The sequence below is a fragment of the Phytophthora ramorum genome, assembly GCF_020800215.1.
Source record: "Phytophthora ramorum isolate Pr-102 chromosome Unknown Phyram_PR-102_s0002, whole genome shotgun sequence".
NCBI lineage: Eukaryota > Oomycota > Peronosporomycetes > Peronosporales > Peronosporaceae > Phytophthora > Phytophthora ramorum.
In genome coordinates, this window is record NW_027150648.1 from 1,747,305 (window position 1) to 1,774,414 (window position 27,110).

The 27,110-nt window shown below is 54.2% G+C and overlaps 3 protein-coding genes across 3 annotated transcripts; 2 read left to right on the plus strand and 1 right to left on the minus strand.

The window, feature by feature from the left end:
• Positions 1-7,148: 7,148 nt before the first annotated feature.
• On the minus strand, positions 7,149-8,195 carry KRP23_1964 (uncharacterized protein; the record flags this gene model as incomplete). The annotated part of the gene is made up of 1 exon (XM_067886636.1): positions 7,149-8,195. One exon carries the CDS (start codon positions 8,193-8,195, stop codon positions 7,149-7,151), a length of 1,047 nt encoding a protein of 348 aa, XP_067749300.1.
• An 11,464-nt stretch (positions 8,196-19,659) lies between these two features.
• On the plus strand, positions 19,660-20,427 carry KRP23_1965 (uncharacterized protein; the record flags this gene model as incomplete). Its single annotated transcript, XM_067886637.1, has 1 exon — positions 19,660-20,427. One exon carries the CDS (start codon positions 19,660-19,662, stop codon positions 20,425-20,427), a length of 768 nt encoding a protein of 255 aa, XP_067749301.1.
• Positions 20,428-20,514: 87 nt separating this feature from the next.
• On the plus strand, positions 20,515-21,648 carry KRP23_1966 (uncharacterized protein; the record flags this gene model as incomplete). Its single annotated transcript, XM_067886638.1, has 1 exon — positions 20,515-21,648. One exon carries the CDS (start codon positions 20,515-20,517, stop codon positions 21,646-21,648), a length of 1,134 nt encoding a protein of 377 aa, XP_067749302.1.
• Positions 21,649-27,110: the final 5,462 nt, after the last annotated feature.

Below are 27,110 nucleotides of genomic sequence, written 5' to 3' on the forward strand. Positions count from 1 at the left end.
CCCAGACCCCACTGCACTTCGCCATTTGCCATATCAACCATGGCGGATACCCACCCAGCGTCGCCCAGCAGCGCCACGTCCTACGAGATAATGGCCACCGACACGGGGAAACCCAACGCTAAGGACCTGGCACTCGCAGTTGACACCTTGTCCTTGCCCAGGAATCCATGCACCCTCAGCTGGAAGAAGCTCAGCTACACGGTTGAGGTCAAGAAGACGGAGCGATGCCCCGACGGGAAGAAGACCATCCTGAGCAACGTCTCTGGTCGATGTGCACCCGGTGAGCTCACCGCCGTCATGGGACCGTCCGGGTGCGGCAAGACCACGCTGCTCGACATCCTCGCGGACCGGGTCAGTTCTGGCAGCATCCAGGGAGAGATCGCTCTCAATGGCGAACCCCGCAACGTCAAGACGTTCCGGGGCGTCACTAGCTACGTGGCTCAGGAAGATTCGCTGCTCGGGTCGTTCACGGTGCTGGAGACGTTGGAGATGGCGGCAAAGCTCAGTCTGCCCAACTCCGTCACGCACCAAGAGATCGTCACACGAGTGCAGGCGGTCATTGACGAGATGGGGCTGCGAGTGTGCGAGCACACACTGGTCGGGGATATCTTCCGCAAGGGCATTTCAGGCGGCCAGAAGAGGCGGCTAAGTATCGCCATTGAGCTGCTATCGGACCCGTCCATCTTGCTGCTGGACGAACCGACCTCGGGGTTGGACTCGGCCTCGACGCACAATGTCATGCAGTTCGTGTCGAGGTTGTGTCGAGAGAACAAGACGGTGATCTGCACGATCCACCAGCCTTCGTCGCTCGTGTACAACATGTTCACGAACGTGGTTATCCTCACGGCAGGCGAGACGGTCTACTTCGGCCCTCGAGAGCCCACCATCGACCATTTCTCGGCTGCTGGCTACTCGTGTCCGATGTACATGAACCCGGCGGAATACTTCATCAGTTTGGTGAACTCGGACTTTGAGGGCCACGCTGACATCAAGCGCCTCGTGGCCAGCTACGCCAGCAGCGCGATGGCTTTGAAAGTCGTCGACAACATCGAGGCGGACGCTGCGGGAGTCCACAACGCGACCCCCGTCGTCCCAGTCAAACCTTCGGCGCTACGCCAGTTCTGGGTGCTCATGCAGCGCAACTCGCTCAACAACGTTCGCAACCCGGGTATTTACTGGGTCCGACTCGCCATGTACACCATGCTATCGTTCATGGTGGGCACCATGTACCTCTCCACCAACGACGCCATCTCCGACGAAGACATGGTGCCATTGCTCTTCTACGTGCAAGCCTTCCTGGTCTTCATGTCGGTGGCTGTGCTGCCTTTCTTCATTGAACAGCGGTCGGTGTTCCTGCGGGAGCGTGCAAACAGCGGCCTCAACGTCTTCAGCTTTGCCCTGGCGAACTTCATCGCGACTCTCCCCGGCATCTTTGTGATTGCACTCGTGTCGACGCTGCTCGTGGTTCTGCTCTCGGGTCTCAACGGGTTCTGGTACTTCCTGTTGAACCTGTTCCTGTCGCTGGTAGTGGCCGAGTCGCTCATGCACGTGATCGGAGCCGCTGTCCCGCACTATATCATCGGCATCGCTCTGGGAGCAGGCATCTACGGCATGTTCATGCTGTGCGAGGGTTTCATGGTGCCGAAAGACGTCATCCCGGACTACTGGATCTGGGCCTACTACATCGCCTTCCACTCGTACTCGTTCAAGTCGTTCGTGTACGAGCACTTCATCCACGTGGACACCCCCGCAGCCAAGGCGATTCTGGCGCGACTGAACCTCGAGGACGTCGACACGCCGCAAAACATGATCATCCTGGCGTGCTACGCCATCGGCCTGGAGCTCATCTTCACCTTCATCCTGTACAAGTTCCACACTGGGCGTAGGTAATCTAGACGTACTAGACGATGAGAGAAGTGGGTGGAAGTTACTTTGAAGGATATCCTACCAAGCACAATTCAAATGCTCGAGGCAACATGCTAACTGGCCTAGTTCATCAATGCAGTCAGTCGGTCTCAACGTCAACTTCATCGCAGCATATTCTTGTCGGCGTTATGAGCAGATATCAACCACATGCTCGCCAATTAATCAAAATATGCTGGCATCCAGACCTTATCATCGCCTTCTTCATATCGACAGGCATACCAGAATTATCTGCCCACGTAGCAGTTGAGAGCTCGATTCATTCCAGCATAAAGTTTAATCTAATGGGCGAAGACGGAGGTGTGGTGATGCCGACTGTTGTCAACGTTCAAATGGGTCTTTGCCACGAGATTCTCGTGGAGTCTCGCGAGCATATCGAGTACGAACGATGATCCAGTGCACGCAAGTGATGCAACAAATCCTAGCCGCAACTATAGACCACCGACAGCAACTTTCAACCCGACAGAGAGCGTTTAACGAGATAGTTGTAAATCTAGGTAGCAGAGCGTATAGGTACGAACCAGAGTGTAGTGCGCGAGAGCGAGCGAGCTCATTCTGGAATTGAAGAACAAGGAATAAAGTCGACTCCTGCTCTGACCAAGCAGAGGTGTTTGGTGACCTCGAATACTTTCCCGGGCGCTTACTTAACCAAGAACTTTCAAAACGTGGCCTCGGGCATCTCGACAGAAGCCAAGACTTCCTCTGCCTGCGTGCTACCAACTCCAGTCTACCTACTCTGAATCCTTCGAGCAAGCCAATTCAGATGACTTTCAGCTGGTCCAATCTCTGCTACACGGTGAACACGAAGAAGAAAACGCCGATGCACCCCGACGGCAAGAAGACCATCCTCACCAACGTCACTGGACGATGTGCTCCTGGAGAGCTCACGGCCGTCATGGGACCGTCCGGCTCGGGCAAGACCACACTGCTGGATATCCTCGCTGACCGAATCGGCTCGGGTACAATTCAAGGGGACATCGCCTTAAACGGAGCGGCCCGCGACATCAAGACGTTCCGAGCAGTCTCGAGCTACGTAGCCCAAGAAGATTCCCTGTTGGGGTCTTTTACGGTTCTGGAGACGCTGGAGATGGCAGCGAACCTCAGTTTGCCGAGCTCCATCTCTCGCCGCGAGGTGGTTGAGCGCGTGCAGAATGTCATCGACGAGATGGGACTGCGAGTGTGTGAGCACGCCCTAGTCGGGGACATGTTCAGGAAGGGGATCTCGGGCGGCCAGAAGCGGCGACTGAGTATCGCCATTGAGCTGCTGTCGGAGCCATCGATTCTGCTACTTGATGAGCCAACGTCGGGCTTGGACTCGGCCTCGACATACAACGTCATGAAGTTTGTCACGCGGCTCTGCAAGGAGAATATGACCGTGATATGTACCATCCACCAGCCTTCGTCCCTGGTCTACGACATGTTCACGAATGTGGTCATCTTGACTGCAGGCCAAACGGTCTACTTCGGGCCTCGCGTGGACATGTTGCCGCATTTCGCGTCACTAGGCTACGTGTGCCCTGAGCACGAAGACCCCGCAGAGCATTATATCAGCATTGCAAACACCGACTTCGAAGGCCATGGGGACATTTCACTGCTGGTGTCAGGATATGCAGCCAGCCCCGTAGCTGCTCGTATCCAAGAGGCCATCCAAACGGATTCCACCAGTCTACCTGCAGCAAGAGCGACTGAACGCGTCCCAAACTCGCCACTTCGACAACTCGTTGTGCTGCTGAAGAGAAACTCGCTCGACAACCTCCGCAACCCCGGCATTTTTTGGGTTCGACTTGTCATGTACACGGCGCTTTCGGCAATGATGGGGACGATGTTCCTGTCTACAAACGACGGCATCACGGCTCACGACCAGGTGTATCTCCTCACGTACGCCAACTGCTTCTTGGTGTTCATGTCCATCGCCGTGCTGCCGTTCTTCATCGAACAGCGCGCCGTCTTCCTCCGCGAACGGACAAACAGTAACCTCAACGTCTTCAGCTACGTGATCGCCAACTTCTTGGGTGCGTTGCCTGGCATCTTCCTCATCGCGCTCACGTCGACGCTCCTGGTAGGGTACCTAGCGGACCTCAATTCGTACGGCGTCTTCCTGCTGACGATCTTCCTGTCCCTGGTGGTCGCTGAGAGTTTGATGCACCTCGTTGCTGCGTGCGTGGCGCACTTTATCATCGGCATGGCGTTGGGTGCTGCCATCTTCGGCTGGTTCATCCTGTGCATGGGGCTCTTCGTGCCGCGACCTGCGATTCCGGGCTACTGGATCTGGGCTCACTACCTCGGGTTCCTGTCCTACGGCTTTGAGGCACTTATGCACAACCAATTCCACACCGACAGCGACCCCGCAGCCCAGTACACCCTGGACAGGTTCGGTATGGCGAATGTCCATCTGGGACGTGATCTGGCCATCCTAGGATCCAACGCGGTGGCTTTCGAGATCATCTTCGCGTGGGTCCTGTTCAAATTCCACACTGGACGTCGGTAAAGAACGCAAATTCGTTGCTTTTGAACACACGATAATACACTTCCCAGTTATCCAGTTGCGCTGATGATTGATGATCACGAACTTGACTAATTTTCTCCATCAATAGAAGCGGTTGCGTTTCAAGGTGCGATTGGGCTTCGTTCTTGACTCGTCCAATTTAGCAGAGACTTAAGACATCACAATTTGATCAAAGACTCGCACTGCTTGCTTTCCTTCAACGTCGCGAAGCTTGAGAATATGGGGCTAGCATTCCTGATAAAAAAACTTGTCGAGTTTTGGGAAGCTGCACAAGTAGAGCTTCATGGTTTCTACTCTGTTGAGCGCGTTCGTGAGTTTACCGACTACAGCCGAAGAACCAGCATATGTAGAGCTTTTCTGGTGCTGATGATCGTGCCGTGGCCTTCCGTTATTATCACCATTCTCGTCGACCTGATTCCTCTCCGTCCGCCGTCCGAGGGGCTACGCGCCAACTATCTCTTCATTGTTCGGACTTTCATAGCATTTTGGGTCGCCAGTACCGTCATCAATCTGCAGTTTAGACACAGTGTCCCGACAGCCCCGCTCCCGAACGCACGAGTCATCGCCAGTAGTGCATTCACCGCCGCGCTAACTACGAGTGTTTTTTACGCGTCGTCTCTTGTTATCGGCTTCCCGTTGCCGTTTGGAATCCTTACAGTCTCGCCTGCGTGGGTTCTTTTCCTTTTGGTACCGCTCTTTTCGTGGCTGAAACGAGCTCGATCGGACCCGGAAGTGTGGCCTCTTGTGATCAACACGCTGAAAATTTGGGTTGGCACGGAAATCCTTGTGCTCATCTACCCAACGTATTTCTACATATTCACGACACTTCCTCGAGATGCCAAGGCGCCTTTCGCTTTTCTTTTGCCAATTATCAAGATTTTCTTGCGCAACGTGATCTCGCGCACGGTGGTGCATTTGAACGACGAGATCCCAGAAGTGGTGTTAATGAACGTTGAAGTCTTCAACTCGTTGTTTATGTCGTACTGCATGCAGAACACCCCGTCGATTTGGACAACGCTGGGGCTAATTGCTATCGATGGCGCTCAGATGATAGCGTCCATGCATGATGTTGGCATAGTTATTCAGCGCTTGAAAATTCTGGAGGAACGCGTCGATGCTGAACATGCTCGTCGCATGTTAAGCAACCCCACCGCTGCACAGCCAAAAGAACTGCGGAGGAAGACGATACTCGTGTACACCCAAGAGATTTTGACCCGATACAAGCTGACACAGAGTGCCCAAGTCCAGGTGACTTCTGCTTGCCCAACGGTGTCACCACCACTCACCGTGACCCCTCTAGACCCTAACACCAAACCAAAGAGCAGCAGGGGGGTACCTAAACAAATTGTTTATTCGCCAAGTGTCCTAGTGCGAACGAAGCCGCCGTCAAGCATTAGTCTGAAGAAAGTCTTCTCGGCGCGGGGAAATGATTCCATAGAGGGGAAACCAGACGTCACGCAACTCGAGCTTGAGTACGCACTTCAGGTACGGAAGGTGCTCTACATCACTGAATTCATGATCTTGATAAACTACGTGGAAGTCATCGTCCCGATCATTTTCTGTAAGTTTTACGAACGTATTATTGGTGATCCACCAAGTACTAATTTATTCAACAAATGTTTCTGTGATTCTTAGCGGCAAACCTGGTGGCGATGTATTACCTGCCGAACCGAGTGTACTACCCCCAGATCGTCAACATGGACGACGAGCAGCTTCGCAATACGCTTGGGAATGTGATGCTCTACTGCTTTTTGCAGCTCGTATCATTGGTAATACTCTTCTTCGTGCTGTGGCACAAGCTCCACATTTCAGCACTGCGCCAATTGGCCTTTGTGCTTGAGAAACAAGGAGAGCAAGTGCAGACAAAACTTGTGTTCTGGGTTTTCTACAATGTACAGGCTACACTTCAACACTTCGGTGAGCTTCTGTTTTCTCTATCATGCACTTACCGAGTAGCCAAACTGACAGTACGTGGCTGCCGTCGTAGCATCCGATTACACGTTCAAGTTCAATTGGCTGCACGGAACGGCGAGATGATCGACTACCACGACACCAATCGGCTCTGCTCATTCATCCATGAATTTCTTGTAAAGTATCTCGGAGCGTTTGCTGCTTGTCCAAGTACATCGAAGTAGAGTAAAATTTGAGCGTTAAAAACCTGGCGAGCTTCTTAGCCAGTTTACAGATCGTTCTTGGATAAACATTTCTGATTGTGAGTTCCCTCATTAGTGCCGGCGTCAAGGAAAATTTGAGTATCAGGACGGACCTCCTGCAAATGTCGATCTACATGTTCTGTCCACAATTGTTGCAAGTATGGCGGAGGTTGCTGGAAGAGAGGTACCAACAAAGCAAATACCTTCAAGCAGAATAGACCCGACAGCTTTGTCAAAATAATGCTTTTTCAACACAACGTTGTTGTCTCGTGCCGACAACACGCTGCTTGGGTCTTCTTCTCTTCAACGCGCTTATCTGCGCGGGTTGTTGTTGTACGCTTGGGTGAACCGGTCGAGCCTTCGCATCAGGCTCCATCGTCAGCGGCTTCACACAGTAGTAATCCGGGAGCTGTCTCCTTGACGTTCGGTTCGTCGCCGCGCGATATGCTCATCAGTGACCGGTGTACGCTCGTCTTCGCCGCCACAGTCGCCAGCTTATTCGCACGCGAGTTTTCCTACATACCTACTTGTTCATCTATCTACAATCTTCGTCCTCCATCAGCCGTTTACATCTTGTATACAATCGGCGACGTTTGCAGTCCTCTGGAGTTCGAAGCTTGACACAATGACGCTCGCTGCTTCGTCGGAGTCGTCGGCACATCTGCAACGGAGAAAGTGGACGTCTCGGCCACCACCGGCAGTGCGGCCTCCATCTCTCTGCTGTAATTCTTCAAGATCCGGGACGCGCGCTTCGATCTCGGTCGACCCATGTCCACGCTGCACTTCAACTTCATCACCGGCGACGGCGTGCACATGTTAAAAGCCGACGATCTTCCACTACTGGGACCACTCCCCAGCCTCCTCCTGGCCCCACTGCCACTTCCTGTGGACAAAAACTTCTGCTCTGACTTGGCCACAAGCTTGACACTGCCTGATGCTGACCTGGTTTTCCTGCTGGGCGTCCTGGACGGCGTTGGGGGCGGCTGCGGCTCCAGGACGTTAACGTATAATTTCCGAATTCTCTTACAGAATGGCTCTGCGTCCTGCTCCTGAGGGTCGAAAAGGACCCCCACCACGCCGCTGTCATTGGCGACGCGGACATTCAACACGTCATCGTCCACGAGCACCGTGTCGCTGTTGCGGATAACGTCCCCAGAGCGTCTCTGGACCTCCAAAGCCGCGGAAATCAGAAACGGTAACTTGAATTTCCGGTCAAGATGACGGCCGCCGGTCTGCCACAAAGGCACAAAATTTGTGGTTTCGTCCTGCGTCAGTGTCCACGTCCTGTCGTCTCCGCGAATCACGAGCCGGTCCACCACTTGGGCGCTAAACGTGAGAGTCAGGACCTGCCGGATCAGCGCGACCTGCGGACTGAAGGTCACTATCGCCACATTCACGTCGGCCTCGCACAGAAGCGGCACCAGCAGCAGGAAGAAGCGTCGCACGTGTGTCCTGAGGTCCTGCGCCGAGCCCGTCCACAGGCCGCCCGTGTGCACGGCCACGAACGTCGCGTCGAAGTCGATGCACACGAGCCTGGCGCCCGCGGATTTGAGTCCCGCGGCGGCCTCCAGGGCCTGCGCCTCGACCTGGTCCACGCTCGGCCGGCGCCTCATGCAGGACGAAGTGGAATGGCCCGTCGGTTTCAATTTCACTTGAATTTTGGAGGGAAAACTGATAAGGTTTGAATTTTGTGAGAGATATGATTGGCTAAAAGCCGTTTTGACAAATCAAAAGAAAGCTTCAAGACCATTATCTTCTACCCGTGTGGAATTTGAGGAGAATGACAGCGAATGCGATCTCAAACGCTGCAGCATTGCCAGCCAGGATGGCCAAATCTCTTCCGAGATGGACTTCATCCGGCACGAACTTCCTCAGTACAGCTTGACTTTCCAGTGACGAATCGTTGCCAAACTGGTTGAATAGCAACGCCTCGAAGCTGTAGGATAGAAATCCCAGTCGATGCGCCCACCGCCAGTAGTTTGGCATAGCAGCCCCAGGCACAAAGAGCCCCATGACCAAGATAAACCACCCGAATATTGCAGCGCCCAACGCCATTCCGACGACAAACTGAGGCACAATTGCTGAAATGAGGTGCATGAGGTTCTCCGCCACGACGAGCGCGAGGAAGACCACAAGCAGGAAGACCCCGTAGGATTTCAGACCCGCCAAGTACCCGACGAGTAGAGTTGAGCTCAATGCGATCAGGAAGATGCCTGGCAATCCACCTAACAGGTTGGCCACCACGTAGCTCAACACGTTGAGATTGCTGTTGGTCCGTTCGCGGAGGAACACGGCGCGTTGCTCGATGAAAAACGGCAGCACGGCGATGGACAGGAAGACGAGATAAATGTTCACATACGCTAGCAGCATGACGATGTCGGTGGCCACGATGTCCGGGTTCGAGGACAAATACATGGTGCCAACCATGAAGGACAAGACGGTGTAGGTCACGAGCCGCACCCAGTAGATGCCAGGGTTTCGAAGGTTGTTGAGCAGATTGCGGTGGAGGAGGACGGAGAACTGCTGCACTGGTGACGGCTGTGTGGGCTCCATCGCTCGTGTTGAGTGAATCCCTGTCGCGTCTGTACGAATCGCGCTCAAGATGCGGACTGTGACAGTGCTTGAAGCGTACCCGTTGATCAGTTGGAGGATGTCTCCGTGGCCTTCGAAGTCGGTGTTCGCCAAGTCGATGAAGTACTCTGCTGGGTCTTGGTACTGCGGGCAATTGTAGCCTAAGGACGAGAAGTGGTTCAGGATCTTCGTTCGTGGACCAAAGTAAACCGTTTGACCAGCCGCCAGGATCACCACGTTCGAGAACATCTCATAGACGAGTGATGAGGGCTGATGGATCGTACAGATGACCGTTCTGCCCTCTTTGCTTAACCTAGATATGAGCTTGATCACGTTATACGTCGAGGCAGAGTCTAAGCCAGACGTTGGCTCATCCAGAAGAAGAATCGACGGATCCGACAGCATTTCAATCGCGATACTAAGACGTCGCTTCTGTCCGCCCGAGATCCCTTTGTGGAAAATGTCCCCCACCATGGTGTTCTCGCACACGCGGAGTCCCATATCATCCAAAACGCTTTGGACGCGTTTGATCATGGCGATTGCAGGTGCATCACTAGGCATCGTCAACCTCGCTGCCATCTCAAGCGTCTCCAACACTGTGAATGACCCTAACAGGGAGTCTTCTTGAGCCACATAACTGGATACGGCTCGGAAGGTTTTGTCGTTGCGCTTCTCGCCATTGAGAGCGATGTCGCCTTTGATGGTACCGGAGCAGATTCGGGCGGCCAAGATGTCGAGTAGTGTAGTTTTGCCGGACCCCGACGGTCCCATGATAGCAGTGAGTTCTCCAGGAGCACAGCGTCCCGTGACGTCGGTGAGAATTGTTTTCTTCCCCTCAGGGCATTGTGCAGTCCTTTTCGTGTCGACGATGTACGAGAGGCTGCTCCAACTCAATGTACACGGATTTCGATTTGCTAGACCTGGCTGACAAGCTGGTTGGGTATTAGTTTCGACGGAGTAGTGGTCACTAGACCGGGTGGAGACAGGAACTTGCTCGTAGTAGGAGCTGGACGACGGTGATACACGGGACGGCAGCGCGATCATTGTCCTCGAATGAGTAAATGCCCTTTGAACACGGTGCGTGATCAAAATAACATCAAGATCTTTGGAGGCGAACGCTGTACCAGGCACGTCTTCAGCCGTTTTTGGCCTTGCTATCTATGGTTCGCATGGCGTTGAGGTATCATATTGTTGCCTTAACACAAGTTTTCAAAGATCAACGGATGGATCCCAAGAGGGTAAAATCGTATTCATTGGTAGACACTCTAGTATCATGGAGGCGTGTTGTGAAGCCACACAAACCGGAACGTGTAGTCGGACGCTGTAGCATTTTCAACATTTGTCAGAAAGTTACAAAAGAGCACGATGGGATAGAAATACTTACCGAAGTGCTGTAGCGCAGCCTGCACGTTGTAGAACACCCAGAATACGAGCTTCGTTTGCACCTGCTCTCCTTGTTTCTCCAGAACGAACGCTAGCTGGCGAAGGCCCGAAATTCGCAATCTGTGCCATAGCACCAGGAAGAGAACAACCAGTGACACAAGCTGCAGAAAGCAGTAGAGCATCACGTTCGCGAGCGTCTGCCGAAGTTTCTCATCGTCCATATTCACAATTTGAGAGTAGTAAACGCGGTTGGGAAGATGGTACATCACCACCAGGTTTGCCGCTAACCATACAAGCAGTTCATAACACAAGTCCGATTAGCGTCCCTGTTCAGATAAAACGGTAGCAGGTCGCGGAACTTACAGAAGATGATAGGCACGATAACCTCGACGTAGTTGATCAAGAGCACGAACTCTGTGATGTACAGCACTTTACGGACGTTGAGCGCGTATTCAAGTTCGAGTCTCCCAGTGTCCGTCCTGGATCCGACACCCTGAGTGGAAAATATTTTCCGCACATTGGAGCCTGCTATCGGTTGTGGCCGTACAAGAATGCTTGGTGTGGTTTTAGTTTGTCTCGGGATTCTTTTGCTCGGTTCTACCTTAGCATTAAAAGGCAGTACTTCCGTCAATGATGGCCCCGTCGTGGTTCTCGCAGAAAAGACTGCAATTTGAGTCGTTGAAAGGTGGTGTCGCTCGATAATGTCTTGCGTATATCCGAGGATCGTCTTTCTTTTCTCTTCATCTTTGACTGCAGTTGTGGGACTCCTGAACCTCCGTCGCTCAGCATTAACTCGATCCTTTACACGTTCCATGCGCCGGATAACTAACCCGACATCGTGCATCGACGCCATCATTTGCATTCCATCAATTGCGATAAGGCCCAGTGTTGTCCAAATCGACGGGGTGTTTTGCATACAGTACGACATGAACAACGAGTTGAAAACCTCGACGTTCATCAGGACGACCTCGGGGATTTCGTCGTTTAGGTGCACCACCGTGCGAGACATCACGTTGCGCAACAAAAGCTTGATGATCGGGAGAAGAAGAGCGAACGGAGTCTTGGAGTGCGTGGGGAGAGTCGTGAATATGTAGAAATACGTCGGGTAGATGAGCACGAGAGTTTCCTGGCAAACCCAAACTTTCAGCGAGTTTACCACGACAGACCACAGTTCGGGATCTGCCCGTGCCCTTTTCAGAAATGCCGCCAAAGGTATGAGAAGAAACGCGACCCATGCCGGTGATACTGTGAGGATTCCAAATGGCAACGGAAAGCCCACGTACCGAGATAATGCGTATAGCACGCCTGTGGTTTGAGCAGCGGTAATGGTGCTAGTAACAAGAACCCGCCGATTGGACAGTGGTGCAGTCGGAACACTATGTCGGAATTGCAGATTCACGACAATACTTGCGACCAAAAATGATAAGAATATTCGCAGTACGAAGAGATAGTTAGCGTGAAGCCCCTCGGACGGCGGACGGAGAGGAATCAAGTCGACGAGAATGGTGATAATAACGCAAGGCCACGGCACGATCATCAGCACCAGGAAAGCTCTACATATGCTGGTTCTTCGGTTGTAATCGATAAACTCACGAACGCGCTCGACAGAGTAGAAACCATGAAGCTCGACCTGTGCAGCTTCCCAAATGTCAGTGATTCTCCAGATACAAGCTGCAAGCCCCATCTTGAAAAGTGTCGCGGTACCCAACAAAGAGGGCAAAAGAGCCTGGCAATGCGATCAATGGGGATAGAACAGTAGTTTTAGCTATATTTGTCTATCCAAAAATGGAGATGCGTGTCAGCATTAAACATTTTCATCTTTCGTACCCCTGAACTCTGTTCGTACACAAGCTGACCTACTGAAAGTGAGAAGCTCGAGAGGTTTTAACGCTCAATTTTACTCTTTTCGTTCTTAGAGAAGAAAATAATTAATGGATGCTTTAATTAATGTTGTACTTCGAGAAGAAGATAGTGGATACTTTAACAAACTACTTCTAAGTACAAGGCAAGAATCAATCATCTCGCCGTTCCGTGCAGCCAATTGAACTTGAACGTGTAATCGGATGCTACGACGGCAGCCACGTACTGTCAGTTTGGCTACTCGGTAAGTGCATGATAGAGAAAACAGAAGCTCACCGAAGTGTTGAAGTGTAGCCTGTACATTGTAGAAAACCCACAGCACGAGTTTTGTCTGCACTTGCTCTCCTTGCGTCTCAAGCACAAAGGCCAATTGGCGCAGTGCTGAAATGTGGAGCTTGTGCCACAACACGAAGAAGAGTATTACCAATGATACGAGCTGCAAAAAGCAGTATAGCATCACATTCCCAAGCGTATTGCGAAGCTGCTCGTCGTCCATGTTGACGATCTGGGGGTAGTACACTCGGTTCGGCAGGTAATACATCGCCACCAGATTTGCCGCTAAGAATCACAGAAACATTTGTTGAATAAATTAGTACTTGGTGGATCACCAATAATACGTTCGTAAAACTTACAGAAAATGATCGGGACGATGACTTCCACGTAGTTTATCAAGACCATGAATTCAGTGATGTAGAGCACCTTCCGTACCTGAAGTGCGTACTCAAGCTCGAGTTGCGTGACGTCTGGTTTCCCCTCTATGGAATCATTTCCCCGCGCCGAGAAGACTTTCTTCAGACTAATGCTTGACGGCGGCTTCGTTCGCACTAGAACACTTGGCGAATAAACAATTTGTTTAGGTACCCCCCCGCTGCTCTTTGATTTGGTGTCAGGGTCCAGAGGGGTCACCGACCTCGTTGTGCGAGCAGAAGTCACCTTGACTTGGGCAATCTGCTTCTGCTTGTTTCTGTTCAAAATATCTTGAGTGTACACGAGTATCGTCTTCCTTCCCAGATCTTTTGGCTGTACAGCGGTGGGGTCGATAAACGTACGGCGAGCATGTTCAGCATCGAGCCGTGCCTTCAGAATTTTCAAGCGCTGAATAACTATACCAACATCATGCATGGACGCCATCATCTGAGCGCCATCGATAGCAATTAGCCCCAGCGTTGTCCAAATCGACGGGGTGTTCTGCATGCAGTACGACATAAACAACGAGTTGAAGACTTCAACGTTCATCGAAACCACTTCTGGGATCTCGTCGTTCAAATGCACCACCGTGCGCGAGATCACGTTGCGCAACAAAAGCTTGATGATTGGAAGAAGACAAGCGAAAGGTGCCTTGGCATGTCTGGGGAGTGTCGTGAATACGTAGAAATACGTTGGGTAGATAAGCACAAGGATTTCCGTGCCAACCCAAATTTTCAGCGTGTTGATCACAAGAGGCCAAACTTCCGGGTCCGATCGAGCTCGTTTCAGCCACGAAAAGAGCGGTACCAAAAGGAAAAGAACCCACGCAGGCGAGACTGTAAGGATTCCAAACGGCAACGGGAAGCCGATAACAAGAGACGACGCGTAGAAAACACTCGTAGTTAGCGCGGCGGTGAATGCACTACTGGCGATGACTCGTGCGTTCGGGAGCGGGGCTGTCGGGACATTGTGTCGAAACTGCAGATTAATGGTGGTACTGGCGACCCAAAATGCTATGAAAGTCCGAACAATGAAGAGATAGTTGGCGCGTAGCCCCTCGGACGGCGGACGGAGAGGAATCAAGTCAGCGAGAAGTGTGATAATAACACTGGGCCACGGCATCAGGATCAGTACTGATAGTGCGCGAAAAGTGCTGGTGCGTTGGTTGTAGGCGATGAGTTCACGAACACGCTCGACAGAGTAGGAACCATGGAGCTCTACCTGTGCAGCTTCCCAGAACCTGACAAACTTTTCTATCAAGAAAATTAGCCCCATCTCGTCAAGCTTAGGGACGCTGAAGAAATCAAGTAGTGTGTCTTTTACCTTATTGTGAAGTCATGCGACGACGCCTCTGCTAAATTTGACGCGATCAGGGACCAACCTCGTCTTGAAACAACCGAGCTCCCACGAAACCATATAAGCCGACAAGTCAAGTTCCTCATCAATCATATAGTAAGTGGGAGGTGTATTATCGTGTGTTCAAAAGCAACGAATTTGCGTTCTTTACCGACGTCCAGTGTGGAATTTGAACAGGACCCACGCGAAGATGATCTCGAAAGCCACCGCGTTGGATCCTAGGATGGCCAGATCACGTCCCAGATGGACATTCTCCATACCGAACCTGTCCAGGATGTACTGGGCTGCGGGGTCGCTGTCGGTGTGGAATTGGTTGTGCATAAGTGCCTCAAAGCCGTAGGACAGGAACCCGAGGTAGTGAGCCCAGATCCAGTAGCCCGGAATCGCAGGTCGCGGCACGAAGAGCCCCATGCACAGGATGAACCAGCCGAAGATGGCAGCACCCAACGCCATGCCGATGATAAAGTGCGCCACGCACGCAGCAACGAGGTGCATCAAACTCTCAGCGACCACCAGGGACAGGAAGATCGTCAGCAGGAAGACGCCGTACGAATTGAGGTCCGCTAGGTACCCTACCAGGAGCGTCGACGTGAGCGCGATGAGGAAGATGCCAGGCAACGCACCCAAGAAGTTGGCCATCACGTAGCTGAAGACGTTGAGGTTACTGTTTGTCCGTTCGCGGAGGAAGACGGCGCGCTGTTCGATGAAGAACGGCAGCACGGCGATGGACATGAACACCAAGAAGCAGTTGGCGTACGTGAGGAGATACACCTGGTCGTGAGCCGTGATGCCGTCGTTTGTAGACAGGAACATCGTCCCCATCATTGCCGAAAGCGCCGTGTACATGACAAGTCGAACCCAAAAAATGCCGGGGTTGCGGAGGTTGTCGAGCGAGTTTCTCTTCAGCAGCACAACGAGTTGTCGAAGTGGCGAGTTTGGGACGCGTTCAGTCGCTCTTGCTGCAGGTAGACTGGTGGAATCCGTTTGGATGGCCTCTTGGATACGAGCAGCTACGGGGCTGGCTGCATATCCTGACACCAGCAGTGAAATGTCCCCATGGCCTTCGAAGTCGGTGTTTGCAATGCTGATATAATGCTCTGCGGGGTCTTCGTGCTCAGGGCACACGTAGCCTAGTGACGCGAAATGCGGCAACATGTCCACGCGAGGCCCGAAGTAGACCGTTTGGCCTGCAGTCAAGATGACCACATTCGTGAACATGTCGTAGACCAGGGACGAAGGCTGGTGGATGGTACATATCACGGTCATATTCTCCTTGCAGAGCCGCGTGACAAACTTCATGACGTTGTATGTCGAGGCCGAGTCCAAGCCCGACGTTGGCTCATCAAGTAGTAGAATCGACGGCTCCGACAGCAGCTCAATGGCGATACTCAGTCGCCGCTTCTGGCCGCCCGAGATCCCCTTCCTGAACATGTCCCCGACTAGGGCGTGCTCACACACTCGCAGTCCCATCTCGTCGATGACATTCTGCACACGCTCAACCACCTCGCGGCGAGAGATGGAGCTCGGCAAACTGAGGTTCGCTGCCATCTCCAGCGTCTCCAGAACCGTAAAAGACCCCAACAGGGAATCTTCTTGGGCTACGTAGCTCGAGACTGCTCGGAACGTCTTGATGTCGCGGGCCGCTCCGTTTAAGGCGATGTCCCCTTGAATTGTACCCGAGCCGATTCGGTCAGCGAGGATATCCAGCAGTGTGGTCTTGCCCGAGCCGGACGGTCCCATGACGGCCGTGAGCTCTCCAGGAGCACATCGTCCAGTGACGCTGGTGAGGATGGTCTTCTTGCCGTCGGGGTGCATCGGCGTTTTCTTCTTCGTGTTCACCGTGTAGCAGAGATTGGACCAGCTCAATGTGAACGGGTTCGACGTCATCCGAGTTGGCTTGCCTGCGAAGCTGGCGCTGCTTTTGGCAGAAGTCTGCGTCGAAGGATTCAGAGTCGGAAGATCCATTTGAATGTTGACTACAGTCGGCATCACTACACCTCCGTCTTCGCCCATTAGATTAATTTGACGCTGGAATGAATCGAGCTGTCAACTAGGGGGATAATTTTGGTATGTGTGTTGGTTTGAGGGATACACTGACAAGGCTTCGATAAGGTCTGTAGGGTGCCAGCAGGTTTGGACGAATTGGGACTCTCACATAAGAATGCTGGACCTAGTATGCCGTTGGTTTCTGCTCGAAACACCAACAAGAATATGGTCTGATGCAGATGTGACGTTGGCGTTGAGGCCGACAGACTGGGTTGACGGACATTTCCAGCTACAGAAACGCACAACATGTTGCCTCAAACATTTGAATTGTGCTTGGTAGGATATCCTTCAAAGTAACTTCCACCCACTTCTCTCATCGTCTAGTACGTCTAGATTACCTACGCCCAGTGTGGAACTTGTACAGGATGAAGGTGAAGATGAGCTCCAGGCCGATGGCGTAGCACGCCAGGATGATCATGTTTTGCGGCGTGTCGACGTCCTCGAGGTTCAGTCGCGCCAGAATCGCCTTGGCTGCCGGGGTGTCCACGTGGATGAAGTGTTCGTACACGAACGACTTGAACGAGTACGAGTGGAAGGCGATGTAGTAGGCCCAGATCCAGTAGTCCGGGATGACGTCTTTCGGCACCATGAAGCCCTCGCACAGCATGAACATGCCGTAGATGCCTGCTCCCAGAGCGATGCCGATGATATAGTGCGGGACAGCGGCTCCGATCACGTGCATGAGCGACTCGGCCACTACCAGCGACAGGAACAGGTTCAACAGGAAGTACCAGAACCCGTTGAGACCCGAGAGCAGAACCACGAGCAGCGTCGACACGAGTGCAATCACAAAGATGCCGGGGAGAGTCGCGATGAAGTTCGCCAGCGCAAAGCTGAAGACGTTGAGGCCGCTATTCGCACGCTCCCGCAGGAACACCGCCCGCTGTTCAATGAAGAAAGGCAGCACAGCCACCGACATGAAGACCAGGAAGGCTTGCACGTAGAAGAGCAATGGCACCATGTCTTCGTCGGAGATGGCGTCGTTGGTGGAGAGGTACATGGTGCCCACCATGAACGATAGCATGGTGTACATGGCGAGTCGGACCCAGTAAATACCCGGGTTGCGAACGTTGTTGAGCGAGTTGCGCTGCATGAGCACCCAGAACTGGCGTAGCGCCGAAGGTTTGACTGGGACGACGGGGGTCGCGTTGTGGACTCCCGCAGCGTCCGCCTCGATGTTGTCGACGACTTTCAAAGCCATCGCGCTGCTGGCGTAGCTGGCCACGAGGCGCTTGATGTCAGCGTGGCCCTCAAAGTCCGAGTTCACCAAACTGATGAAGTATTCCGCCGGGTTCATGTACATCGGACACGAGTAGCCAGCAGCCGAGAAATGGTCGATGGTGGGCTCTCGAGGGCCGAAGTAGACCGTCTCGCCTGCCGTGAGGATAACCACGTTCGTGAACATGTTGTACACGAGCGACGAAGGCTGGTGGATCGTGCAGATCACCGTCTTGTTCTCTCGACACAACCTCGACACGAACTGCATGACATTGTGCGTCGAGGCCGAGTCCAACCCCGAGGTCGGTTCGTCCAGCAGCAAGATGGACGGGTCCGATAGCAGCTCAATGGCGATACTTAGCCGCCTCTTCTGGCCGCCCGAAATGCCCTTGCGGAAGATATCCCCGACCAGTGTGTGCTCGCACACTCGCAGCCCCATCTCGTCAATGACCGCCTGCACTCGTGTGACGATCTCTTGGTGCGTGACGGAGTTGGGCAGACTGAGCTTTGCCGCCATCTCCAACGTCTCCAGCACCGTGAACGACCCGAGCAGCGAATCGTCCTGAGCCACGTAGCTAGTGACGCCCCGGAACGTCTTGACGTTGCGGGGTTCGCCATTGAGAGCGATCTCTCCCTGGATGCTGCCAGACCTGACCCGGTCCGCGAGGATGTCGAGCAGCGTGGTCTTGCCGCACCCGGACGGTCCCATGACGGCGGTGAGTTCACCGGGCGCACATCGACCAGAGACGTTGCTCAGGATGGTCTTCTTCCCGTCGGGGCATCGCTCCGTCTTCTTGACCTCAACCGTGTAGCTGAGCTTCTTCCAGCTGAGGGTGCATGGATTCCTGGGCAAGGACAAGGTGTCAACTGCGAGTGCCAGGTCCTTAGCGTTGGGTTTCCCCGTGTCGGTGGCCATTATCTCGTAGGACGTGGCGCTGCTGGGCGACGCTGGGTGGGTATCTGCCATGCTTGATATGGCAAATGGCTGCGGCAGGCAAACTGCGGGTCAGATTGAAGCACAGCGAGGTCTGTAACTACCATTGGACAGGAGACCTCGTGTCCTGAGCACAATCCCGGCCGTTGGAGTTATATCGGTCCATTTTCATTCCTTGCTATTGATTGCAAACTACGAAAAAATAGATCTCGTGCTGCTGCAGTAATAGACTATAGGATGATCTTTATTGTGCCGGAGACGCGATCCCTATTACGTCGGCTTTCCGATTGTCAGTTAATAGCAATCTGGTTGTATCTAGGCAGCTTATGGCACTTTTGCATGTACAGATGTCCCTCTGTAAGCGCACCCCGTCGTTTAACACTCGATTCACCGATGTCAGCGGGTACGACAAGTCTGAAATCCAGAGGCGACACGTGAATGTCGACAATTGATTGATGAACTTTCGTCTGTTTCACAGTGTAGGAAAGTGTAAAGCACTAGCGAGGGGAGCTGGCCCTGCTGCCCAGTCCAGGCGTGGGAAAGTCTGCCCGTGCAGCTCTCTCGTGTCTAACCTAAAGCTCTGCAGTAAACCAGTCATACTGTCTAGACCACCACCTACGCAATTGCCTCCCAGCTCAAATGCCGCACGCATTAGGCTGCAGCCTGTACGCACTTCAGCATTGTTCTGGTGAATCCAGCATCTGCATCGAAACGACGGTGTTGTTGGGCACGCCCCGACACTTCCCTGGTAGCGCTTTGCTGCTCCATCAAGCGCACTCGTCGAGTCTCCAAGCTCCAGCGCACAAGCGCCGTCCTCCGCGGAAGCGAGGAGGAAGAGGAAGGGGTCGTTTTCCGGCAAACGGGTTTGACCCGGTCACGGAAAACGGGTTTTCCGGGATGCGAAAACGAATGGTCAGGAGCTGTCCGCAGGAGCCGAATTCTCCCCCGTCGTGTACTAGTAGTCATTTGCAGTTTAGCTGTTCTTTAGAAGCGCTGCGCTCCACCCTTTTCAAGCTCCGATAATGTCTGTCAGCTGCTCTCGTGGTGACCACCTGCTTCTCCTCCCGGAAGACGTGTCAGGCCTGATGGAACCCGTGTACGCCAAGGTCACTCGGGTCAGTGGCTCCTCGGTCTCTATCGTCGACGTTGTCAACTCCAAGCGCAAGTGGAAGGTGCCGACGGAGGTCGCCGTGGCACGCCACGTCACCGAAGCGGTGGCCATGGGACCGCAACCAGGACTGTGCCTGCGCCACGGAGTGGTCGTTCAGCTCGCCGACACAGTGGTTTACGGGCAAGTGGTGCGGGTTGTCGACGACAGCCTCATTGTGCGTCACGGTTCCGCTAAGGAAGTCCGTGTTCGCATCCCTGACGCGATTCAAGTCGACCCCATCATCGCTCTGCTGCTCTGGGACTACAAGGCGCCCCTTGAGGGGGTCGTCGAGGCGCTGGAAGAACGCCACAGCACGATTCTCGACCGTCTGCTGGGCAGTCCGACGCAGCGTAGCCGCCGTTCATCGCGAGACCCGCTGGTTCTGCTGCACGGCATTGTGCCAGCAGCGGACATTCCAGAGGGCTCTACCAATCGCTCGTGGACCGACCCGCAAGACGGTTCTGAACGCGTCTTTCCGTTACAGCACGCAATCGACTACGTCTACATCACGGACAGCGCAGCCCGCCGGGTGCCCAAATCCGTACGTGACGCGGTTGGCGACCTGTTCTGTCGGCCGCACGTCAGCACGCGTTCCGTGGCCGCAACCGCTACCCCTCCGGTCCAGCAACGGAACGTCTAGCGGTCACTGCCGTCGGAAGACTCGTTCTTCAACGCTGCAAGCCCAGCTCCATCACTGGAGGCAGCTCCCGACCTTAACGCACGCATTATGGGGAAGTTGACAGACGACCCCGTTCTGCTTGCTCACTTCCTGCTGGTCGTCGTACCTAATGGGCCTCAGTCCCCAGCCCCCAGCGCCATCGAGCCGGCTGCCAACCCAAAGCGCCATCGTCTGACCTCGTATAGCAGTACCTCGGAGACGGCCGAGCCTTCGAAGTACACGTTCCAGCCCGACCGTCAACGAGTTCGGGTACACCGCTTAACGACGCCGCCGTCGCTGGCAGGTACGTCACCGGTCGATTTCGTAGATGGTTTGATTTCGCATTCAGCATTGCAATTCGCTCCGTACCCCGGGACGCTCATGCGGTTGTTCGACCTTCAATTCGGCACACGCGGCTTGTCGATCATGCATCTCGCGTGGCTCAATTCTATCCAGAAGATGGAGTGGATCATGTCGTCGGGGGTCAACATGCAGAACTTCTCGCTGGCAGTGGCTCTCCCACCGGCGGCAACTCCACGATCACTGAAGGATGTCAGCATGGCACTGTCCAGTTTCCACACGTACTGTGTGGCCTTCTGCACAGACGACGTGGTTGCCATCGCACAGGAACTTTTCACCTTCGTGCAACAACTGCTCGGTCATGACACATGGGCGGTCGATGATCTCCCGCACCTAGTTTTCTGGCTGAATAGTCGGCTGGAGCGGTTCCGAGCCAAGGTTGTTCACGATCTCAGCGGGGGTAACACCAGGCGTACTGTGTGTGCGTCGATATCGACCACCGACCCGGAGTACCAAGCAATCGTGCAGCAGTTGACTCAACGCGCGCTGACACTTCTGCGACCCAACGGGCCTACTACGCCAGCCACCGTGACCACTGCGCAGCAGACACCGAAAGCCGGTAGCGGCCGGTCGATCAAACACGAACGACGCCAGTACGAGCAGCCAAGACATACGGCTTTCCAGTCGGCCTTTGCTGCCATCCAACAGCACATCTCACGCCGCGACAACCGTGAGCTGTGCCTTCGGTACCTGTCAACAAAGGGCTGCCCTGGTGCCCCTGGGGATCCGTCCCAATGCGACCAGCGGAATCGCATTCACGACATTCCAGCAACGCTGCTTCCTGACCTGCGCACGTATCTCCAGCGGTTTGGTGGTCTACGCAGTGACCTCCAGCACCTGTGATACGCGTCTCCGTGTGGATACGCCCCCCAGTATCACACTGTCCAAGCAGCTCTCGCAGCTGAGCTTCAGGCTGCGAATGCTGCGTGATGGTGCGAAGGTCGCAGCGCCTCGCAGAGTACGGTCTGCGTCATGTTGAGAATATAACGGAATGGCAGTCGGTGTGGTCACAATTCGCTCGTCGGACTCAGCTATCCTTACCAGATCTTGTGCGAGTTGTCAGGGGGAGAGTCCCCAACCGACAGTCGGCCCAACAAGGCACTGAATCCGTCCACGTACTTATTGTTGCTCCACGACTACCCCCACTGCGAGTTAATGATGAGCATTGCAGCTGAAGGTTTCCAGATGCGGTGGCTTCAACAGCGGCCGACTCAGGCCAAGCGGCCACGCAATCATCGGTCAGCGGTGGCGTGTGGTGAGCAGGTCGCAACGCGGATCGCCGAGGGCGAGGCAGCCGGCACATATCTCGTAGTGGACGATGACCTGTTTGACAAATGGGATGTTCATGTGAGCCCGTTTGTCGCGGTCCCTAAAGGCGATGCGCAGGCGGGCGACATTCGGCTGATCCACGACCTCTCGCATCCTTTCCCGGAGTGCCCTAATGAGTACACGGATAAACCGTCGCTGCCTCCGGTTGAGTACGAACACGTCGCAGCATTGGCGCGGCGGATAGATCTCTTGCGGGCGCGTTTTCCGTTGGTGGAGATTCTCATGCTCAAGGGTGATGTGAATGGTGCGTTCCGGCACTTGCGCCAACACGCCGACGACGTTGGATGGATGTGCGGCCTGCTGCCACAGCGCCAGGCGGGGGTCGTGGACTTATCAGCCCTTTCGGATGGACTGGCTCGCCCTCGATTTACGGCATTTTCGGTCGCGCCATCTCCTTTCTGGTGGGCAGTGAGAGCCCAGCGAGCATGGCAGCCGACATGTCCGACACCGACCCATTCTTTGCTTATGAATGGGTCGACGATCACGTCCTTGTTGAACCAAACCTAGGTGTCCGCGGCCAGGTCGCCAAAGACACGCTTCGGCTAGCCATGCTGGCCGTTCTTGGGCCTGATGCCATTAACGAATCCAAGTTCACGCTTTGGTCCACGACTGTCACGGCCCTCGGCTTGGAATGGGATACTGTCGCGCTGACCGTGTCAATTCCAGTTACCAAGATCCAGAAAGCGTTTGATCGTGTCGCGTCAATGCTATTAGAGCCCACGACGCGCCGTGAACAGCTTCAATCTCTGCTAGGGAGTCTACGACACGTGGCTCTATGCCTCCGGGCAGCTCGACCATTTTACCAGGGTCTCCACGCATTATGCTGCCGCTCGTCACGTCATGCATCTGTAATGGGTCTGCTTAGACCCACTACTTAAGCTTACACGTGTGCGCACGTGTAGGAGGAAGCGTAGGAGTAATTTACTTAAGTTCTGTATACTTGTATCCACAAGTATACTTAAACCTAGATAAAAGAACCAAACGGAAGCTTTGGTGGTAAATGAGAACTGTATTGATTGTAAATGGGGTTTCCTCCTAAAACTGATATTTCTAATGAGAGGTTCTGCCATTGGATGGCTGGCAGAACCCCTATCTATTGAATGACTCTCATTGGTAGAAAGGTGTTACTTTCTACCAGTCATATGCCTTTTGTTATGAATGTGGACCACCCTGTGGTGGTCACCTGAATGTATGCCTTAGTGCATGTTGCACTAAGGTAGGAGGTGAACCGAATGTGTAGCCCCGCTACACCATCCCCCCGTTAGGATTTGACGTGCCGGTCTCGACACGTCAATCCGTATTTTCTTCGGGAGAACACGTGCTCATTCCCAATGAGCACGCCAACGACGTCTTCGTCCAAGACGCCGGCCGCTTCGGCAACAGCAAGTGCTGTCGTCGCCTCCAAGGCGACGACGGCCGCTGCCTCAGCCACGACCGCTACTGGCATCGCCTCGACGGCGATGCCGACAAGCGCGGCAACAGAGAGTCGCCTCTCTGTTGCTGGATACCACTCGAGATGGCATGAGAAACATGCCATCCGAAACAAGACAGGCAAGATCATTGCTGTCGAAACCGGAGTGGGCATCTACTCTCCGGGTGGAGAGGGAGTTCCCCTCGACTACAGAAGCGAAGTCGAGGAAGGGGAACTCGAAGGAGACAAGGACATCTTGTCTCCGGGCCACACTGACCCCAATGTGGGTCTGCGTCGTCCACGCGAGGACGACCCGAACGCTTCGAGCTCGAAGCGTTCGCGCAGCGGCAGTGGAACACCGCTCGCTGCCGCTGGAGCCTTGTCGACTCCGCGGGATGGAGATGACTCCACTCCATCCGCTGCTGTTGCGGCCTCGCGCACTGAACCAGTGCGTGAGCCGTGGATGCCGTCTCAGTCTGAGATCGGCAGCCGATTCGGTGCGACCGCGCCACCGAATCTGTACGCGCTGTATTCGTGCAACGCCATCGTTGACGATGACGTCGCGAAGCGAGTACACTTTGATCCGTTAACGAATCAAAGGCGCGACTACTACATCGGGCTCTTCCATGAGCTCCGATGGTTTGCGAGCAAGAAGACTTCTCGCAGAAGCAAAGTGCCCGAGTGGCAGGCACTTTGTCAAAGTTGGAGTGCCTTTGTTGAAAACTTCAACAAGAACCCCGCTGGCTATCGCGACCGGATTAGCCAGGCGCGGGAGCGCTACGAGAAATTCTCGAAGCGTGGTAAACTTGAACGACTGCACCATGGTGCAGTCGGTATTGGACTTCCTTGCGCAGTGCCTTATGACACTGCTTGTGAGTACTGCTACCCCGGAGCAGTACGCATCACCGAGCGGGACGTCAACGGGTACACGTCCATGTGTGTACCTGACGACCTCAAGACCCTGCGCGCCAGTTTTCAGGCGCAGGCGTCTTCTAGTGCTGCGGATAATCGCAGCACTTATCCGAGTGCTGTAGGCGACTACAGCGCTCGCCCAAGTTTTACGCCCTTCGGCGGAGGTGGCGGTGGCGGCCTTCGTACGCCGTCACCATTTCCGGAATGTCCTCCATCAGGACATTCCGTGATTCCCACGTATCGTGTTGGGGAGGAAATCCTCTCCAACGAATACGAAAATGAACCGGACCTCGGGTCTGGTTCCGATGACCAACAATTCGCTGGACGATCCAGCGAGTTGCCCCGCGTGCGTCTCGCAACGGGGGTGGGGGGGGGGGGGCGGGAAGACGCCCCGGGTTTGGTCAACCAAACTTTGAGTCTCGCTTGGAGGCTGTTGAGCGTCTCCAAGCGTCGCAGTTCGCTGCTCTGCGTCAGGAGCTGAGCTTGTTAAAGGCTCAGCTCGCGGAGGTTGCGCAGACGACCTCGAACGTAAAGGTCGAGGTCGGGACGAGGCTCTCTTCCGCCTTGAAGCGCGTCGCCGCGCTCGAGAGCGCTTTGGCGAGTCACCAGACGTAGGTGACTCGTGCTGCACGTACGGCTTCAGTCGCCCAACGTAAAACGTTGGGTGCAAGCGCATGCTGGACGGTATGTCCAGTGTGTACGCGTTGCCATGCTTCGCCAACACGGTGAATGGCCCAATGAAGCGCGGAGCAAGCTTGCTTGCTCCGAAATCGGAAACTGCATGTTTAGCTAGGTTCTGCGTAGCTAACAGAACTAATGAACCAACTTTGAATTCATTTGTGTTTCCCCTGCCGATGTTATCGGCATTCAGCTTCTGTCGATCGACAGAAGCTGCTATTGCATCTTGGACAAACCGAATTACGGCTTGTCGACGCTGGACAAAGTCCATTGCATCCGAGCTGAACCCCTGGTTCAGTTCGTGCTCCTTGTTCGCAGCAGGCCCGGCCTGCGCGTGATGTTCGTTGTCGTTTAAAGTGTCTACGCCCGTCGTAGACACTGTCTTGTTGTCGTCATGACTGCGCGCAGGACGTGCGCGAGTCGTCACAGCTGATACATTGCTTGTATCAGCGTGCTTATCCGGTTGTTTTGAATTAACCGGATATCCTCCCCCACTTAAGGAAGGAGCTACCGCACCGAGTACGCTCGGTACGCGTGGGTGCCTCATGGCATTCACGTAGAACGGTGTGTGTCCTGTCGAGACATGCACCGAGTTGTTGATGGCGAACTCCGCCATCGGCAAGCAGTCGCTCCATTGATGGAACGAGTGCGCGTAGCTCTTCATGGTGTCAACCAGCACGCGGTTGACACGCTCTGTTTGTCCGTCGGTCTGCGGGTGATCCGCAGTCGACATGGACAACTGCGTCCCAAGAAGTGTAAACACTTCTTGCCAGAATCGCGCTGTAAAGCGCGGATCCCGATCCGACACGATGTCGAGTGGCATACCATGGTGTCTAAACACCAGGTCAACAAACAGACATGCCGTCTGTTTGGCTGTCACCTCGGCTGGTACTGCAGCAAGATGCACCATCTTGCTGAAGCGGTCAACAAAGACCACAATACCAGTCCTCCGCTTGTTGTCTTGCGGAAGACCAAAAACAAAGTCCATTGAAATGGACTGCCAGCACTCCGACGGAGTCGGTAGTGATTGAAGCGGAGCCTGCGAGTTGGGCGCAGGCTTCACGCGCTGGCATACCTCGCAAGCACAAACGTACTTGCGTACCCACTTGTACTGGTGACTCCAATAGAAGTCACGCGTGAGAAGCAAATATGTCTTCTCACGGCCAGGATGTCCCGATGTCGGGGCATCGTGGTACTCATACGTGATCTTGAGCTTCAGCTCATGATCATCCGGCACGACAATGCGATCTGCGTTGTCGTCGACTGCGCTGTAAAGCAGCAGACCGTTGTGTACACGATAACGGTGTACACGGGCACGAAGGTGTTTGGCCAGCTTCTGACGAGACTTGTCAGAAGGTGTGGAGAAATACTCCACCAATTGCTTCGCATCCGCATCATGTGCGTATGCGGCCTTCACTTCGTCCAGCAAGGACGACGAGGGTGTAGTCGTCCTGACGACGCCAACTGCGTTGGCGTCGGCCTCTTGCACCGCATAATCTGGTCGACGCGAAAGCGCGTCGGCCACGACATTCAACCTTCCAGGTTTGTACTCAACCTGGAAGTTGTATTCAGCAAAGAATGACAGCCACCGTGCCATTCTTTGTGATATGTGCGGCGACTTGATCGCCGTACGCAACGATGCGTGGTCGGTGTAGACCACGAATGGTCTACTCCCAAGTAGATACACTCGAAACTTTGCGAGTGCATACTTCATGGCAAGGAGTTCCTTGTCATGTACCGGGTAATTGCGCTCAGCTGGCTTCAGCTGACGCGATTGGTAGTAAACCACACGATCACGACCTTCGTGATCGAGTTGCATCAGTGCGCATCCGATCGCGAAATCGGATGCATCGCACACCACGTGGAATGGGCGATCTTGGTCGGCCACCGCCAAGATCGGCGCCTCAGTCAAGCCCTGCTTGACTGCTTCGAAGGCCTGCTGACAATCAGCAGTCCATTCCCATGCAGCCTCTTT